The sequence below is a fragment of the Sinocyclocheilus rhinocerous genome, unplaced genomic scaffold, assembly GCF_001515625.1.
Source record: "Sinocyclocheilus rhinocerous isolate Xijiao unplaced genomic scaffold, SAMN03320098_v1.1 scaffold1026, whole genome shotgun sequence".
Lineage (NCBI taxonomy): Eukaryota > Metazoa > Chordata > Actinopteri > Cypriniformes > Cyprinidae > Sinocyclocheilus > Sinocyclocheilus rhinocerous.
Window position 1 is genome coordinate 307,288 of NW_015659953.1, and position 18,964 is coordinate 326,251.

Below are 18,964 nucleotides of genomic sequence, written 5' to 3' on the forward strand. Positions count from 1 at the left end.
TCCAAAAAAAGTAAAATAAAGTGCATCCATCCATAATAAAACATGCCTCTTCCGCACTTCTGTGTTCGTCACTAATCACAGGCACGTGCGCTGTGCCTACGTCCTACGTCATCCGCCCGGAACAGCCTCCGCGTACGACATTTAGTGGAAGTGAGAGAAAAGTGTTTATAACGTTTTAAATATGGATATTGTTCTCACAAAAATGCATCGATTCACTACAGGAGGCTTTTATTCACCCCCCGGAGCCGTGTGAGGCACGTTTTATTATGGATGGATGCGCTTTATTTGACTTTTTTTGGACTATTGAAAAAAACACCCACCCAGTGGCATTATAAAGCTTGGAAGAGCCAGGATCATTTTTAATATAACTCTGATTGGATTCGTCTGAAAGAAGAAAGTTATATACACCTAGGATGCCTTGAGGGTGAGTAAATCACGGGCTAATTTTCATTTTTGGGTGAACTAACCCTTTAAAGATCTTGAACGTTTAAAGGTGCAGTATGTGATATTGACAGCTAGTGGTTGAAATGGGTACTGCAGTCCAAATGCTAAATATTAGCATAGTTTCTCCCGCCCTCTCCTCCTCAGACTCGACGCTCACATAGGTTGCCAGATTGAGGACTTGCAACAGGAAGCATTGCAATTGACAATGGAAGGCTGAAAGCCTTACACCAGGGTTCCTCAATGGGCGGCCCGCGGGGCCACATCTGGCCCGTGAGAGAAAAAAAGTTTGGCCTGCGCTAATTTCAAATAATGTGGCATGAAAATTCAAACGCAGCATCAGAAAGCGACATTAACTTACATCGTGTCTACACCGGACGCGAGCGGCGCGGTGCGATGCAACAAAATACAATAGAAATCAACTTATTATAATCAGTGATGGTGTCTACACTGGATGCGGCGCAACAAATCCCCCACAGAAAACTGCTGACTCAAATGTAAGTTTGCTTTAGCCTAATTTACTTTCAAGATCTGAGGTAAAATATCTATTGTTACTTTCACTATGGCTATAAAGATCACGCAAAATAATATTCAAACTCACATTAGACACTTTTAACACTGAATAAAGCACATAATCATTACCTGAGATACGAAAAAGAAGTTTATTCATGTTGTTTCTCCCGCGATGTCGCAAATATTTTGCGCTCAATTATTTACTTATCAGGCAAGTGGCCTCGGTAAGCGGGAAAATTACTCAGTGTAGTCTTTATCACCCTGCAGAGGTTTCCTTTGCAAAATAATCTGCTGACTGTACACTATCCCTTGCCCCCCGGTTTGGGAACCACTGGAGCAGGCGATTTGCGCTCTATTAATTTGGTCTGTTACGATGCTCTATGTCAGAGTTCCTCAATAGGCTGCAATAGGAGAGAAAAATGTTTGGCCTGCGCTAATTTCAAATAATGTGGCATGAAAATTCAAACGCAGCATCAGAAAGCTACATTAACTTACATCGTGTCTACACCGGCGATGTCGCAGAAAATAAAAACCATTTCTAAAATAGAATTCAGTATCGCTTATTGTCACGTGTTGCTGTCGCGGGTGGTTAGGACAAAAACTACATGGAAACGATACTTTTTATCGCGTCGCATCACGTCTGGTTGGGACACATGGTGTTACAGTTTGATCCCCCAAAAAAATCTAAGTATAAAAATATTAATGCTGACAGATCTAATAATTGAATCTGCAATTAGTAGTACGGCGTTGCACACAGAGGACAAAAACGTTCAGCCTCGACTCTCAATCGTTATTTGTGTTCAAATTTGCAAAGTGTACCAAATTGAACAAAACAATATAAATGCTAAATTTGAATTCATGAATATATAATGGTATCCACGGTATAGCAAATTCCATATCATGGAACAACATAATACCAGTTGTCACATTCATACCGGTATAGCGCCCACCCCTACCAGATACTCAGATTCAGTCTGACATCGGCTGATATAGTACAGCTCTATTTGTCTCCACTCTCCCTCACAATGAGAAAACCAGGTAGGGAGCATTTTTCAGATGTCTTTTTATTTTTCACAATGACAGTAATGCAGAGCATTCATCTACCCCTCCCTAGGCCCCCTGGCAAAGAACAAAGGTTACATTATTGCAGGTCTTATAATGTATCCTTTTGTGGTTATTGCCACTTATGTAGATCTAATTTGTACAATTTAAAGTCCAAAAGGTCCAAAAGAGACTACTAGTGAAAATACTTTAGATAATTTTATATTATATAACATATATTTGCATTATTTTCTATAACATGAATTTCAGAATGTCTTAGTATATGTTTGAAGCCCTTTTACTTTAACAACAGCAGCTCTCATGCTGCATAAACAAAAAAAACAAAAACAAAGTTTGTGTAAAACCTGATGATCATGTTCTCCAGCATGATTTGAGATCATCCAAAGAGCATCTTGAGCTTCAATGGTAGAACATCTACACTATATACAAAGAGTTCACACGACGAGTGTCACAAACTTATTTTTTATTATTAGTGACTTAGAAATTGTGCAGTCTTAAATATTTATTTTACAAATTTTTTATATATATATAATTTTTTGAAAGTCTCTGAATCTCACCAAGGCTGCATTTATTTTTATTATTTTTTTTTTAATATGCCAAATTGGGGCTCAAGCAACATTTCTTATCAATGTTGAAAACAGCTGTGCTGCTTAATATTTTTGTGGAAACCGATTTATTTTTTGACAAATAGAATTTTAAAAAGAACAATATTTGTTTGAAGACATCTTTTGTAATCTTATAAATGTCTTTGTTTGTTTTTTTGTTGCCAGCCAAGTTAAATATTTTATAAAGCCACAGTGTTGCACTCATCTTCAAACTGTTCTGTGTGTATTTTCTACGTGCAGCCTCTGTGCAGTAACAGAGGTTTCATTTTCACCCTAGAAGGAAACCTGATCCGATCAGGGGACTCCCTCCCAGAATACACCAATGACTTTGCCTACCTCATTTCAACCACAAAAGGATAAGAGGCCCAGTTACTCCTCTCCATCTCTCTTTACAGAAATTGGCTGCTTTTCCAGCTAACTTTGCACTTAGCTTTCCTATTCGCCAGCGCAGTGTGTTTACCGTGTTCTGTGAAGAGGGGGTGGAGGGCTTGAAGGGTCTGTCCCTGGATGAGTCACTGTAGTCAGGCGGGGGCAGCAGCACGGGTTCCTCCTCGTCTTCCTCTGGCTGCTCTGGATCAGTCACACTCTGGCTGCGCAATGGGCTCTCAACTCTGCTGAACAAAATACATAAATTGATGTCATACGGTTTTGTTAATGGATGGATAAACATTGTTAGTTTCAGCAGAAATCCCATCATTTTCACTCAAATACAGACTCACCTGTTTGCGATCACTGGGTCATTGTAAGCCCGGCAATAAGATGAGGGAAACCAGCCCCGTCTGTAATTACAAACAAAAAATATCCATAATGTGTATCATGATTTTCTAATAAAATGGGTACCAGCTCAATTTCCATATGCATTAAAAGGCTTTTTGATTCAACCACGGTTTGACTATTCAAAAACCACTGTATTGGCACAAATGTAAAGTGAAACACCACGTTGTATGAAGAGTACATTTGGTTTTGGTTGCTTAGGAACTGTCACACCGCCAGCTGTGCATAACTTTGAACTGAGCCTTCAAGAGTGCGTCAGTGCATTAAGACATTTTCACTTCTCAAAATAGTGGTGACAGCATAATGGGTATTGAGGGAAAATCTTTGGACTTTGGACCTCTGAAATGGCAAAGCTGCTCATTAAAATATGCAAAACAAATAAGACCACACAAATCACAGACACAGATGCCTTCACAGCAGTACGATCATTTGACCTCCCGTTTGTATGTTGCTATGGATGAATGATTAAATATAAATAGTAATATAAAGAATACATGCACCTGTCAGCTTTAAAATTATGTTTTTGATTTATATCCCACTAGTGTCACCAAATGTAATCACAAAAACTGTCATTATCAAAAATGTAAAGAAAAACAATGTGATAGTTTAACTAATCAAATTAACTGAAATTCAGCTCTTCAGTAATGATGAACATTTTAACTAATTTAGTTGCACATAAATGACATTTATTATGTGCTGAGTTTTTATGATAAAGCAGAGCTGCACAGCATAACAGTTTTGATCATGTTTGTTACTAATGTCTGTGTGAACCAAAAGTTGCGACCCGCTTTACTTTAGTATGTACTTCATACGTATTTCTGAGTATTGAATTAGAAAAAAAACTATAATAAAATAGAGAACGGGGTTGAATTTTAGTGTACATCTTTGCCATTTCTAGTTCGCAGCAGACTGATGGTTGGAGGAGAATGGTTAGGGATGTTCCGCCCAAGCCGTCAAACTGACATCAGAGGAGAAATGCCATTCCAGAGGGTAAGCAATTTTTCAGATTTTGACTAAATATTACAATTTATTTTTTTCTGTGGATGAACTTGCACCAATTAGTTCTTCACCACAAGACTAGTAATGTGTTCTAACAAACTAAATATGGTAAATTTTGATTTCAAAAAAATTTTAAAACTACTAAAAGCAGAAATAAAATTCAATTCATATGAAGTTTCATGCTAGTACTGAAAATCAGCTTAACCAACTCTTGTGTGAGCTGAACCCATGTCAACGTTTTGTTTATATGACAGGGATAGGCAGCGATTTGGTTCTATGCATTGGCTATTGATTGGATTTTGAGAGAAGTCTGTCGTGAAAGATCTTTCATTGAAAGCATTTATCTACATTTTCATTTACAAATAATTCCTTACTCAAACTCGCTCTAACAGTGCCAGCTCAAATGCCAACTCACCCCAATGGACCACACTGGAAACACATTTCCAGGTCAAGAGAACAATGTAAATATACCTTTCAGTTGGAAATAAAAGACAGTGATAAGAGGAGGACAGACACCCCCTCATCATGTCTAAATGAAGGCACCACTGTATTGTTTTGTGCAATTTACAATGAATTTAGGTCCAAAAAATAAGCCTACTGCCATGCAAAGGCTTACGCAGCAGTATGTTTGTTTCCTCTCAGTGACGTAAAGAAGCACCTCTAACATGCCTGACATGTTGAACATGTCTCACCAAAGTTTGCAAATTAGGAAAGTAAATCTAATGAAAAGAAGCATGGAACCAGTCTTTCCAGCTCAAGAAAGCTGATGTTGCTAACATTCAAGTCAAAGGGCAGCATGGACAAGATAATGTATGACACTGCAGTGTCCTCAATGTCCCTCATGTTGTTCCAAGCCTCTAAGACTTACTTTCTTCTCCAGAACACAAAAGATGAAACTGTTTTTGTCCATATAAGTCAATGGGGTCCAAAAAACACTGGACCCTGATTTAATTACATATAAAACCAAAGCTATTTGACACTGCCAGGGCATTAACGTTTTTATAGAAAATATTTTATAGTTTGTTGTAGAAAAATAAGTTATGCTCCGAGTCCAGAGCCTCGATCATAACATTATAACAGGCACCTTCCGACTAGAGACCTGCACTATCGCGGGACCTAACGCAGCAGAGTGCGGCGTGCGGGCGGGTAGAGACTCGTGTGTGCGGGATGCAGGAGAATAAGGGTGTATCACACTAGGCGTTTTGAACCGTGCCCGAGCGCGTCTGATCCCCAAAGCCTCGTTCGTTTGAGTAGTGTGATCGCTCCGTGCCGCAGTTCATTTAGCCGGCTCTGGCTTGGTTGGAAGAGGAGGGCCAGAGCGCGGTTCACTTGGGCTCGGGCGCGGTACACATGTAGTGTGAGCAGAGCGCGGAACTTCTGATACGTGCAGCATGATTGCATGAACATTTCTGAGCGGCAAAAGTGATAGATCTGTAAAGCAATATGTTGTGAGAGGGCCGTGTGTGTTACCGTGTCCCAAATGACTCAAAATAATAAACCACAAAGTTAACAAAATGATGCACTCCACTGTGCTGAGTGAGAGCATTTCTCTGCTGCCTTCACGTGCTATAGGAAACTTCCTAGTTCCCACTTGTGAAGTCGTGAGCGCTTCATGTGAGCGCTGCTGCAGTCTTAGGCCCACCCCAAATGCTCTCATTGGTTGAGACGCATGATGACATCCATCCCAAGACAGTACTGATCAACTTCCTACCCCTCCTGTGACCCATGGTTTGTCTGTATGTGTATTCAGAGCCAGTGAGCAACGGCTTTCATAATAATAAAATAATTGTCGGCGTTAATCAATTAATGCGTTAACACGATAACGCGTTAACTTGTCCAGCCCTAATACTGAGACATTCTTAAAGCTGCAGTACATAAGTTTTGCCTCTTTGTTGCCATCTCTGTTTGAAAACCTGGAATTGCAGCTGTGTGCGGAATATGTACAGTCTAATCTCGTCATACCACTCGAATTTCATATTAAGAAATTCTTTTATCCCAAAAAGCAAATTATGCTCCCTTAGAACTGGTTGTCTTTAAAATTACAAATCTTGTGTAATCCCAGGCTATCTGTAATCAGAAGCACATTTAAAACTTTAATTTCATTTCATTCAATTGTGTTTCATAAACACATAATCCTTTCTGGATTACAATCCGCCATCAAAATGATACATTTAATTATTCCAGCTGCTGTGAGAAAAGGCTATAAACGACCGGCCACCTGCAGGATCCTCAAATGCGATAGCCTATAGTAGCCGGGACTACTTCTTTATGTTTACTGAAGTGACGTAATGAAGCAGCTGCATGCTCGAATTTCACGAGAAAACCTACCCGTACCACTCAAATTAGAAAACATTATTATAAGATGACCGTTGTGAATCGGGCTAAAGTAAGGCAATAGTTTTGAACACTGGCTGGTTATGTACTTGCTCAAATATTGATTTCGGATCATTTTTAACCAATAAAAGTTACGGACTGCAGCTTTTTAAAAAAAATTTTATTTAATTAATTTTTATATTTTAATGTTCCACAGAACAAAGTAAGTCATGCAGGTTTGGAACATCATGAGGGTGAGTAAATGAAGCAATAACTTTCATTTTTGGGTGAACTATCCCTTTAAGGATGAAAGCGAGCAGTTCTATATGATGGTTCACTTACTGTCCAGTATGTTCTAGTTCTCCGTACAGCCATCCATCCCGCTCCTCTTGGATAAGCAGTGTTATGATGTCTCCATCATCAAAGCTCAGCAGGGTCTCATTATTCCCTGCTGTATGGGGGAAGATTGTTTGCACCCTGGTCTTCTTCACCACATCCATGCCACTAGACACAGACGCAGACCTAGACAAGCCGTTTCCGTCTAGGCTGTCTTGATCTATAGATTTCAAAGCAAGTGCAATTTATGTGACATTAATGAAAGATATTTCGTGGCAGTAATCAGCTATAGTAGTAATCACAGCAACATTTCAAGGAGTGCCTCATCAACACAAAAGCCCCGTTTCCACTGCAGGAACTTTCCCCAGGAACTAGGGACTTTGGGCTGGTACTCGGTATGTTTCCACCGCAGGAACCAGGATCTAAATAAAGTTCCAGGTAAAAATTTGCCCCTCAGAAAGTCCCTGCTCACGAGGTAGTACTTTTTCAAAGGTCTGGAACTTTCGGGGGCGGGACTTGGGCGCTGAACATGCTGATTGGTTGAGTTCACGCAGCATTGTGATTTCAACCACCATATATTCGCATAATTTTTAAAAAATATTACTGTTATTGTGTCATGAAATGTAGTTTTAAAAGTATTTCAGGCGAGAATGTAGTCAAACTCAAAACTCAAATCTGCGGTTTATTTATAAAGACGTTGCCTATTTGAACATGTGCTTCGCCGATTTCGGAGACGTGAGCTCCACGCGATCACCTGGCACTCAGTGCTCATGTTTCCCGACAAGAGCAGCCTCAACTCGGCTAGTCCTTCTGACATTTGCCGCTGGCTCTGATGTCTCCATAATGGTTAAACATAAGATATAATTCGTTTTGGGTAAATCTAACAGGTTATCTTTGGTGTTTTTTCTGTTAATCTATTAATATGTTCAAATGAAAATGAAAAGAGGCAATATAATATTTTGTTTTATTGTAATGTAGGCTACGTCCCTGAACTACATTTCTGCGGCTATTAAGGTTTAAATGAAAACGAAAAGAAGCAGTGGTGTTTGATATCATATTTCTTCTTATTGTAAATACAGTGAGGAAAATTGCAGTAGCCAAGGCGAGCTGACTGACGTTATCAAGTACGTTGCTGTTTGCAGAATTACCGGACTTGCGTCGTCCCATCCGCGGGAGTTCACACTCCCGAGTCAAACTCGCGAAGTCCGAACTACCGAGGATGCAAGCCCGAAATTTGCATACTTGGTATTGAGAAACGCGTGCAGACCTACGTCACCAGACTATTTGCCTAATCTTCTCGGTACTTTAGACCGCGATGGAAATGCAGACAGCAGCAGGTCTGGGGGGAAAAAAGTTCCTGGGACAAATTGTTCCAGAGTAGCACGCTTGATTGTTGAGAGCAGAAGAAATGAAGTCTGATTAGATCAAAGTGTGAAGGAGCCATCAGCTTGCCTGAGTACTGCTCTGATGAGATGGGGCTTTTGGGAACGTCCTGGGAGAACATGCTGGCCAGTGGGCTTGTGTGGGCTTTGAGTGATGGGGCCGGTGGTGGAACAATAGAACCGGAATTGGTCTGAATAGAAAAAAAATGCAACAACACAGAGACCTTAAAGTCAGTGTGCCTTTTTTCAACACAAAGTGAACAAAACTAAATCATTTGATGTTCTGGTTAAACAAGTGAATTTCACGTGGCTCTCAAACAAAAAATGTGCATTTACACTTACTCATATGTTAATGGTGATACATTCTCTTCGGTGTAAGACTAACCCTGTCACTGTGCTCCAACGTAGGTGAGGACTCTGGTATGACTGACATTGGAGTCCGCAGACCCTCAATCATGGATATCACTGTGTCGGGCACCCTGGTGGCATCGGTACACTTATCTTGCCAGCTGGGCAGTTTGACGGTCAGCATTTCCTTGGCCTGTGGGGGAAAGTGCAAAAACAGTTCAAAGGAAGAAAGGCAAAACAATGTACACTACCATTCAAAAGGTCAGTATTATTATTATAATTTTTTTTAATTTTTATTAATACTTTTATTCAGTAAGGATGCATTAAATTAATTAAAAAAATTACAGTTACAGTAAAAGTAATGTTACAAAAGATTTCTGTCAAATAAATGTTCTTTTGAACTTCCTATTTTTTAAATAATATATCATGGTTTCCACAAAAATATTAAAACAGCACAACTGTTTTCATCATTGATAACAATCAGCAATATTTTTAGAGCACCAACTCAACATATTAGAATAAATTCTGAAGGATCATAAAACTGGGGTAATGGCTGCTGAAAATTCAGCACTGCCATCACTGGAATAAATTATATTTTACATTTTTCAAAATATCTTTAAAATATTTAAACATTTTAAATGTTTTATATATTAAAACAGTTATTTTCAATTGTAATATTTCCCAATATTACTATTTTTACTGTATTTCTGACCAAATAAATGCAGCCATGGTGAGCATAAGAGACTTCTTTCAAATACATTCAAAAATCTTATCAACTCCATACTGTTCAACAGTATTGTACATGCACCACTACTTCTGATTTCTTGTAGATCCCAAGTCTGACTGCATTAATTGGAACATCAGTGAGTTTAATATTTATTGAATAAGAAAGCTGAATATTTTCAGTGGGTTACCTTGTCGTGGAAGGCTGTTAGCTGATAGGTGAAGGCACAGTGTTTGTCCACTAGGAAGCAGAACCTCCTTTTCTCTTCCAGCAGAGCTTCCTTAAATCCTTCTGCAATAAAACTCTGCATGTCTGTCTGCCGGGATGAGATGGTCTCCATACACTAAAGATGATAATGATCATAAGATATGGCATCACATGACACTCTCATAGTTTCAGCTAAAAAGGGACAGATTTATTCTTGATTTCTTGCTTAAAATACACCTTTCTGGGACAGACCTTATTGAGAAACACAAACAAAACATCACATTTAACAAAATGAGACATATCATCATATTTAATTCAACAAAGTCATATCACCTTATGCTAATGCAGTAATTTTCTCGTGCGTAAGTCTGTTCCAGACTGAGGATTCATTGCTTTTATAGAACAGAGTTGTTACCCAGCAGACCTGTGAAAATTACACCAGAAACAGAGCTCTGTTCTTTTTCACAGGATTCCCCTCGCTATTATAGTTCTGTGCAAGTTGTCATAGTGACCGTGAACATTGCTTGTTTCCTTGGAGTTAGTTTCAGAATTTTTTTTTTTTTTTTTTAATTTGCAGATCATGCCTGGACAAGAAAGACCTACACAAGTATTTTCTCTCAGTGGCTTTTATGACAGCAGTGCATTACGAACATATGATATGACTTCATGGCTATATGAAGTTTTTATTTGGTGGATTTTGTCAGGGACATGACCTGACATGTTTTTGGATGATATTTCAGCCCATTTCATAAACCCAAAATATAGATAATTACATGAGGGGAAACAAGTTTTCATATATGTACTTCATTTGCCCTCCACCCAAAAAGTTTTTGCGCTTTTGTGCCTTAATTTTACATAGGACAGTAAAAGGACAGACAGAAAATTGTGGAAAAAGAGAGAGGGCAACTGGACTGGGAAAGCACCTCAATCCTGGGCTCAAACTCAGTTTGCCTGAATAAAGAAACCACACCATATGTCAGAGCACTTGCCCACATGGCTATGGCTTCAATCCAAAATGATTATTTTTAAGTTTGATACTGTGTTTACAATGGCAATTTTAAGTTCATTTCAGACTCATTGTGATTTGCAAAGCAAACACAAATCACACAATGACTGAAAAGCCTTTTATTGTGAATGTTTGGTTCAGTGAAAAGAATTTACACAATTGTGGGTGATGCTTTGTGAAACTAAGCATCTAAGCCTCAGTTCAATTTTCTTTCAGACATCTGTCTCAAAACAAGACTGAAATAAACTTAGAAGCAAATGCATTACATAAAAATGTTTCCATTGATAACTTTTCAAAGAAACAATGTGCCTTTGAAAGGAGGAACAAAATGGTGACTGTTGAGCTATTAAAACTCACTATTAAAATCTACCACAATAGATTTAGTGCTAGTGTCAAATCATGTTCCTGATATTGAGCCAGAAACTAAATTGATTAGAGCTGTTCTCATTTGTCATGTAGAGCCAACCCTTTGTAATGGCTTCTATTAGCTTTTAGAATAGCAGGTTTGGATTTCTGAGTAATATAATGTCTGTCATGAATTTTACTTGCAAAAATTTTCCACATTATGCCCTACAAAATAAATTACACACTGTCAAACCTCAAACATGAATGTTGAAGTGACTATTTTTTTCTTTTTTAAATATGTTGCTATATAAGGACTATAATGGTTGACTTGTCAAGCATGTAAACACATCCTTGAGATAGTTGTAGTATTCATTAAAGTTTTTTAACTTAATTTTTTAATCTCATTAATAAGTCTCATGGTTTATCTCACAGCATAATGTTTTATTAAAATATCATAACTGGATCTTTAATTTAAAGATCTTTCACGACAGACTTCACTGTGGAGATTCATCTGCCTTCACTTTTGAGTGCAACACCCACATCTCAAAATCCAATCAACAGCCAATGCATAGAAGAAAATCCCTGCCTATTTAAGTCCTATAAGCCCTATCCCTATTTTTTCTTTTTCGATAATCCATTACACTCAGATGTGTCACAATACAAAAGAAAAGATCTCACTACTTCCGTTTCATCACTACTTTAAACAACTTGTTAGCAACTTAGTGCACACAGCACCATTAAAATTCATGACTGAGGAATGACTGTGTAATTCATGTTGAGAAAATGTGTATGACAGTTCAAGTAAAATTAAACTAAAAACCCAGATGAAATTACAGAGGGAAACAATGGCTTCAAAATGCATTTTTTCTGCTAATTGCTAACTTTCTCCCAAAATGTAGTACTACAAACTGAACAGTTCTTTTACGTATTTGCTTAAGTAATCAGACAGAAAAGACTTCCAGATAGACAGATTTTAAACCCTCACCTCATTTTCTTTGCTCTCATACTTAGACGAATGCTTCCCTTGACTTTTCCTGCGCAGTTTCTTCAGGTCAGCCTGTGATTTGTCCAAGAAGTCTTGCTTCAATTTGTGTTCTGACTGGTATCTTTTGAAAGTGGCCTAGAGGGATTGTAATACCATACAAATGAGATGTCCCTGCTTGCACAGGTGAGGGAATAGGACGTGTTGCTTGATTGATGAAGAGAAAAACATGCAATACTTACATTCATGTACTTGATATCCATATCAGTTTTCCTTTCCAGTTCAGTGATGAGCTCTCTGTGGAACCTCTTGAACTGCAGCAAAAATGGTAATGGAGATAAATCAACACAAAGCGATACAAATCAATCAACAGTGAAATTGCATGAAGTCACTCAATAATTCTACAACAACGATAACGTGATGTAGAGAACTCCAACAAAAAGGGTTATCTTATCAGCTTAGGTGGTTAAATATTCATAACATTGTGAGTCTGAATACCTAAGATCATCTGTTAAAAAATGGTTTGGGAAGGAAGAAATGCTGTGAAAGTCAAGAGAACAGAGGGTCAGCCCTCAATCCAGTCACATACCTCAGATAAGTTCAGCACACACACTACCCCGAAGGCAAAATATTATTACACGATTTATAATGTCAGCGTTTATGTTGTAGCTTCAATATCAAGTGACTACAAAAATGTTTGAAGTTACAAATACTCATAAATCTCATGTCCTAAAATTGTTCTCCAATAGTATTGCCTGCTACAGTTCTGCTCATAGATTAAAATATTCCTTGAAGATGTTTATTGCATAAAAATTGCATTTTGTATTTTTAGTACTGCTCTCATGACACTACTTAACATATTTATACACTACCTTTCAAACGTTTGGGGTCAGTAAGATTTTTCTTTTTTTAATGTTTTTGAAAGTTTGTTTTCTCTTATGCTCTCCAAGGCTTAATTTACGTGACCAGAAATACAGTAAAAATAGTACTATTGTGAAATGCAAATTTAATCTATGTAAAATAACAGCATTCTATTTTAAAGGGGTCATGAATTGAGAAATCAAATTTTCCCTGATCTTTTGACTTGTAAGAGGTCATTACTATAAAAACATCCTGTAAGTTTCAGAACTCAAAACTTCCTCGTTGGTCCAAAAACAGCTTTTATTGAAACCAAGCTGCCAAAATGGCTTGTTTCGGATTTTGTCTCAATATGACGTAATAGTGTGATGAAAGACTGCAGAATTAGATCAACATTTCACTGTGGATTCTTTGGTAAATCAGTCACAATTTGGCGAAGGCTTTAGTTTGCAAACAGACCTTTACTGGTAAATATGGACCTGACAGTAATGCCCCCAACATGCAAGTAACTGTTAATTCTAATACTTAATCTGTGATTTCTGATATGTAATGATTCATGTACAGTTACAGTTGAGGCAGTTCTGTCTCAAAATCATTTATTGCTGTTTATGAGTGAGTAAATCAAGCCAGTGACGCTGTCTACACAGCACAGCATATCTCTTATTTACATAATGTTTGCACTGTTAGTTATGATAAAAGTATTCGTGAGAGTGGAAAAATTACAATGACATCACTGCATTTGTGCACTCAACAGACATTGCGTCATTGGCTACAATTCTCTTTGCTGCAACCATTCGTGCGACTGGAGCAGATCTAAATATAACTCTATAATCAACACTTTTCACTGTAGGTTAATCTCAACAGCTGTAATTGTAAAAACAGTAAACATTTTCAAAAGTTCCACATGTAATACTTATTTCATATTCAAAGATATTACCCACTCATAGCAGTGGGCATTTACATGAAGTTTTCAAAAAGACATGCCCCTTTAAATGGAGCTTTAAATAAGAGGGCTAAAATCAGGGTAGAATGTGGCCTTTTATTTCTAAATGACCATTTTTTATGTAAAAATCAAAAAATATCTTATCAATGTTGAAAAAAAGACAAACATTTATTTGAAATAGATTTTTTTATAACAATGTCATAAAAGTGTCTTTACTGTCACTTTTAACCAATTAATTGCATCCATTGATAAAAGTATTCATTTCTTTTTTTTTAAAAATCTTACTGACACCAGACTTTTGAACGGTAGTGTAGCTGCCTTGATATTTTAGGAAGGAGGTCCGTAGCCTCAAAAGGTTAAAAAAACCCTGATCTAAACTATGTTTAAATCGCAGGTGTCGTGCATTAGCAATTCCTCCACCGGCCTCGCTCCGTTCCCACGGCTCTCGGCCCCGCCCCTCTCGTCACAAAGATAAAATAATAATAATAATTCTGAATTTAAGGAAATTACCCTGTTCAAAAATCACAAAAGGCTCCAAGATGTTACTGATGCTTGAGAAGGCAACGCATTAGATGAAGAACTAAGGGTATTAAAACTATACAGAATTATCCAGGAACATACAGAATACCTATTATTATCTACAGCTTCTTCTGGAGTTGGAGAGGAATATGAGAAAAAAAGTGATGCGTCAATATCTTAAACCATATTGCATACTTACAGACTCCTCCAGCTCCAGTTGGACCTTCTTATGCACTTCTGAAATCTCCATTAACACCACTCCTGAGGAGAAAAAAATAAACATTATTGCTACATTACTGATATTTATACATAGTTTTTTTTTTCTTCTAGTTTTGTTTCCATCTCAACTGGGCAAACAGTTCAAAGTTGCCTTCAGACTCAGAGAGGTATCAAGTTGAACTTTGGACTTTTCTGTACACGTGTTCCCATTATGACTACACCTTTATCAAGTGTATTTCTCCTACTCTGTATGATATGATCAGTGTCATTTCATCTAGCTGGGGCTCCATTAGTGCTGCTCATAAAAACAAACTTTTCAGTAAACAAGCAGAGGTGAGCTGTAGCATTATCACTCATCTAGCAGTTATAATAGCATCATTAGCATGGCAAGGTCAGCAGAGTGAGTCAGTAAATGCCATCTTTGTACTGAGAGTGTCAGCACCTGGCTCTGTGTTTTCACAACCGCACTCATCACTGATCCAATCAGTTTCCTATCCTACAATCTTCCACCTTGAATAATATACCGTTTCACAAATATGTCCGATTACAGAAAAAAATGGGATGTGAATGATGTTTGATGTTTATTTCAGATAATTTACAATAGTCAGTTGGTTACAATGAATAACTGGAAATCAAACAGTAGCCTACTGAAAAGTCAGTTTTGTTGCATCATGTGTTGTGATCTTTATGATTTCTGCATATAGGCCAGTTTGAAATGCACTTACTTTTGAAACACAGCATTTAATGAAAGAAATATCAATGTGCAAATATGCCAGCCATGCTACACCCTGCCAGAAACATAATTAATAATTATGTGTTTGTGTGCCATATTATGTCTTGTTTGTATTATCTTTGACTTAAAATATGTGAGCGTGCCATCAGAGAGACTCTTTAATTCAGTACTACTAAAATAGCACACTAAAAACATTACAAACATGACTGCATTTTGCGCTTTTTCACCATTGACACTAAACTGTCAGAATATTGAACAGGCTTAAGAACTGATTTATTCAAAACACCAGGTGTTCTTATACAACCCCCTTTTTGTGTAATCAACACACTTAAGCAGTTTGACGCCATGAATTCCTATGACAAGGAAGAGGGTTTCCTGGACATGACAGGCAATGCTTTCAATGGCAAGTTAAAATTACACAAGAGCGCCTGAGACCTGATTTCTGACAATAAATCCATGCTACAACAACAACAACAGAAATTACTGTTCCCAACTATTCCCATGATGTGTCATTCAAGTACGCCTGCATTTTGGATAATATAAAAGTACAGCGCACTGTCAATAAAATGTGTTTTTTAAAGTATAATTAGAACGCCTCAGGTATAAATGAACAGGCTTGGGGATTTGCATGTAACTGTGATCTGTAAACGCCACACTACACCAGTGGTTTTCGAACCTCTCCATGAAGTACCCCCGACACTGCACATTTTGCATGTCTCCCTATATCTGACACACCCACTTCAGGTCTTGCAGTCTCCACTAATGAGCTGATGAGTTGAATCAGGTGTGATAGATGAGGGAGTCATAAAAAAAGTGCAGGGCTGGGGGTACTCCAAAACAGGTTTGAGAACCACTGTACTACATTAATGCATGAGAATTCTCCTGTAATAACGCAGACACCTCAGAGGGGAAAAAATTTAACATTTGCAGACTGAAAACATTTTGATAAGAAATATGTACAACCTCAAATGCAGGAAATGCTAGTGTTAATGCCAACATGAATTGCTGGTTGCAATCCATTTACTTTCATGTGACACTTCAGATATTCAACGATTTAAAAAAAGAGTTACTGTTATGTTTTAGAATGGAGAGAATGTAAATTTGCTAAAACAATGCCCAAATGGCTAATTGGTAATTAGTTAAAAGCATTAGTTCACCCAAAAATGAAAATTCTATCACATGGACTATTTTATCTATGTCGTTACTACCTTTCTGGGCCATAAAACTTTTCACTTGCGTTGCTGTCTATGCAGGGTCAAACAGCTCTCTGATTTAATCAAATATATCTTAATTTTTGTTCCGAAGATGCCAGTTTTGGAACCACATGAGGGTGTATAATTAATGACAGAATTTTCATTTTTGGGTGAACTAACCCTTTACCTTTACCCAATAGCCTGCACAACCTAAGTGACATCAGCAGAAAAGGAAAGTTGTTTCATACTGGAAGAGCAAATAATAACATTAGCTTTAAGACTACAAGGGCAAGGATTTTTTTTTTCTATAGAACATATTTAAACAGGCTTGGATTACCCCACTAATTAAAAAACCCACTCTTAACCCAGCTCTTTTAGAGAACTATAGACTGGTATCCCTTCTTCCTGTCATTGCAAAAACACTTGAACGAGTTGTGTTTAACCAAGTATCTGACTTTCACACACAGAAAATCCTCCTGGACTGCAACCAGTCTGGTTTCAGAAGTGGACATTCAATCGAGACCTTCAATTGAAGCCTTAAGACTGGCAAGAGCGGCTTCTAAATCTTCAATACTTATCTTGCTGGATCGGTCCACTGCTTTTGACACGGTTAACCACCAGATCCTCCTGTCAACCCTCATGGCAAAGGGCATCTCAGGAACTGCACTCCAGTGAATCGAGTCTTACCTCTCAGATAGGACCTTCAAGGTATCTTGGAGGGGTAAGGTGTCCAAGTCGCAACATCTGGGGTGCCTCAGGGCTCAGTTCTTGGACCACTTCTCTGTCTACATGGCATCACTAGGTTCTGTCATTCAGAAACATGGCTTTTCATATCACTGCTATGCTGATGACACTCAACTCTACCTCTCATTCCATCCTGATCCTGATCTCAGCATGTCTAACAGACATTTCTTGCTGGATGAATGACCAACACCTTCACCTAAACCTAGCCAAGATAGAACTGCTTGTGGTTTCAACAAACCCATCACTTCATCACAATTTCACCATCCAGTTAGGCTCATCAACCATAACTCCTTCAAAAACAGCTAGAAACCTTGGAGTTTTCACAGACTTTTACCATAAATGTTCCCTCCTGGTGGAATGACCTGCCCAACTCAATCCAAGCAGCTGAGTCTTCAAGAAACTGGTAAAAACACATCTCTTCCATCTTCATTTGACCCTCTAACTCTAGCATTATCTATTCTAATTCTAAGAAAAAAAACTTGACCATCTAACGCTTGCACTCTCTATTCTATTTCTATTCTTACTACTTGTCTTCTTTAAAAAAAGAGAGCCTGTGACACTTGCATTCTCTATTCTTTTTCTATTCTATTCTCTTTTCTTTTTATTTATTATATAAAATGACCCAATAACATTAGCATTCTTTATTTTTTTGACTTGTTTTTTTTTTTTAAAAAGACCCTCTAACACTAGCATTCTCTATTCTTTTTCTATTCTATCTACTTGTTTTTCTTTGTGTGTGTGTGTGTGTGTGTATATATATATATATATATATATATAACATTTCTTGCTGGATGAATGACCAACACCTTCACCTAAACCTAGCCAAGATAGAACTGCTTGTGGTTTCAACAAACCCATCACTTCATCACAATTTCACCATCCAGCTAGGCACATCAACCATAACTCCTTCAAAGACAGCCAGAAACTTTAAAGTTGTGATTGATGATCAGCTGAATTTCTCAGACCACACTGCTAAAACTGCCCGATCCTGCAGCAAATCTATCAAACCTCTACTACTAATCTAGAATGCGGCTGCAAGATTAGTCTTTAACAAGCCGAAAAGAACGCATGTCACACCTTTGTTCATCAACTTGTACTGGCTACCAACAGCTGCTTGCATAAAATTCAAGGCATTGATGTTTGCCTACAAAACCACCACTGGCTCTGCACCCCTTTACCTAAATTCACTACTTCAGAATTATGTGCCCTATAGAAGCTTGCGTTCTGCAAGTGAACGGCGTATTTCATCCCAAAGAGGCACAAAATCACTTTCACAGACTTTTACCATAAATGTTCCCTCCTGGTGGAATGACCTGCCCAACTCAATCCAAGCAGCTGAGTCTTCAAGAAACTGGTAAAAACACATCTCTTCCATCTTCATTTGACCCTCTAACTCTAGCATTATCTATTCTAATTCTAAGAAAAAAAACTTGACCATCTAACGCTTGCACTCTCTATTCTATTTCTATTCTTACTACTTGTCTTCTTTAAAAAAAGAGAGCCTGTGACACTTGCATTCTCTATTCTTTTTCTATTCTATTCTCTTTTCTTTTTATTTATTATATAAAATGACCCAATAACATTAGCATTCTTTATTTTTTTGACTTGTTTTTTTTTTTAAAAAGACCCTCTAACACTAGCATTCTCTATTCTTTTTCTATTCTATCTACTTGTTTTTCTTTTTATTTATTATTTAAAAAAAAAAAAAAATTGCTACG

The 18,964-nt window shown here is 37.7% G+C and overlaps 1 protein-coding gene across 2 annotated transcripts in view; it reads right to left on the reverse strand.

Annotated features, from left to right (window-relative positions):
* baiap2l1a (BAR/IMD domain containing adaptor protein 2 like 1a) overlaps window positions 1–18,964 on the reverse strand; it is a 36,292-nt gene that overhangs the window by 11,600 nt on the left and 5,728 nt on the right. Inside the window, exons 4-12 of one of the 2 annotated variants that reach the window (XM_016533711.1) lie at window positions 14,557–14,618; window positions 12,280–12,351; window positions 12,041–12,175; window positions 9,688–9,840; window positions 8,811–8,966; window positions 8,496–8,616; window positions 7,050–7,263; window positions 3,341–3,400; window positions 3,082–3,232 (exon numbers count right to left, since the gene is read on the reverse strand). In XM_016533711.1, the coding sequence (XP_016389197.1) occupies window positions 3,082–3,232; window positions 3,341–3,400; window positions 7,050–7,263; window positions 8,496–8,616; window positions 8,811–8,966; window positions 9,688–9,840; window positions 12,041–12,175; window positions 12,280–12,351; window positions 14,557–14,618 (1,124 nt within the window). Of the gene's footprint in view, window positions 1–3,081; window positions 3,236–3,340; window positions 3,401–7,049; window positions 7,264–8,495; window positions 8,617–8,810; window positions 8,967–9,687; window positions 9,841–12,040; window positions 12,176–12,279; window positions 12,352–14,556; window positions 14,619–18,964 lie in introns of both variants that reach the window. The other variant, XM_016533710.1, reaches the window with a different exon arrangement.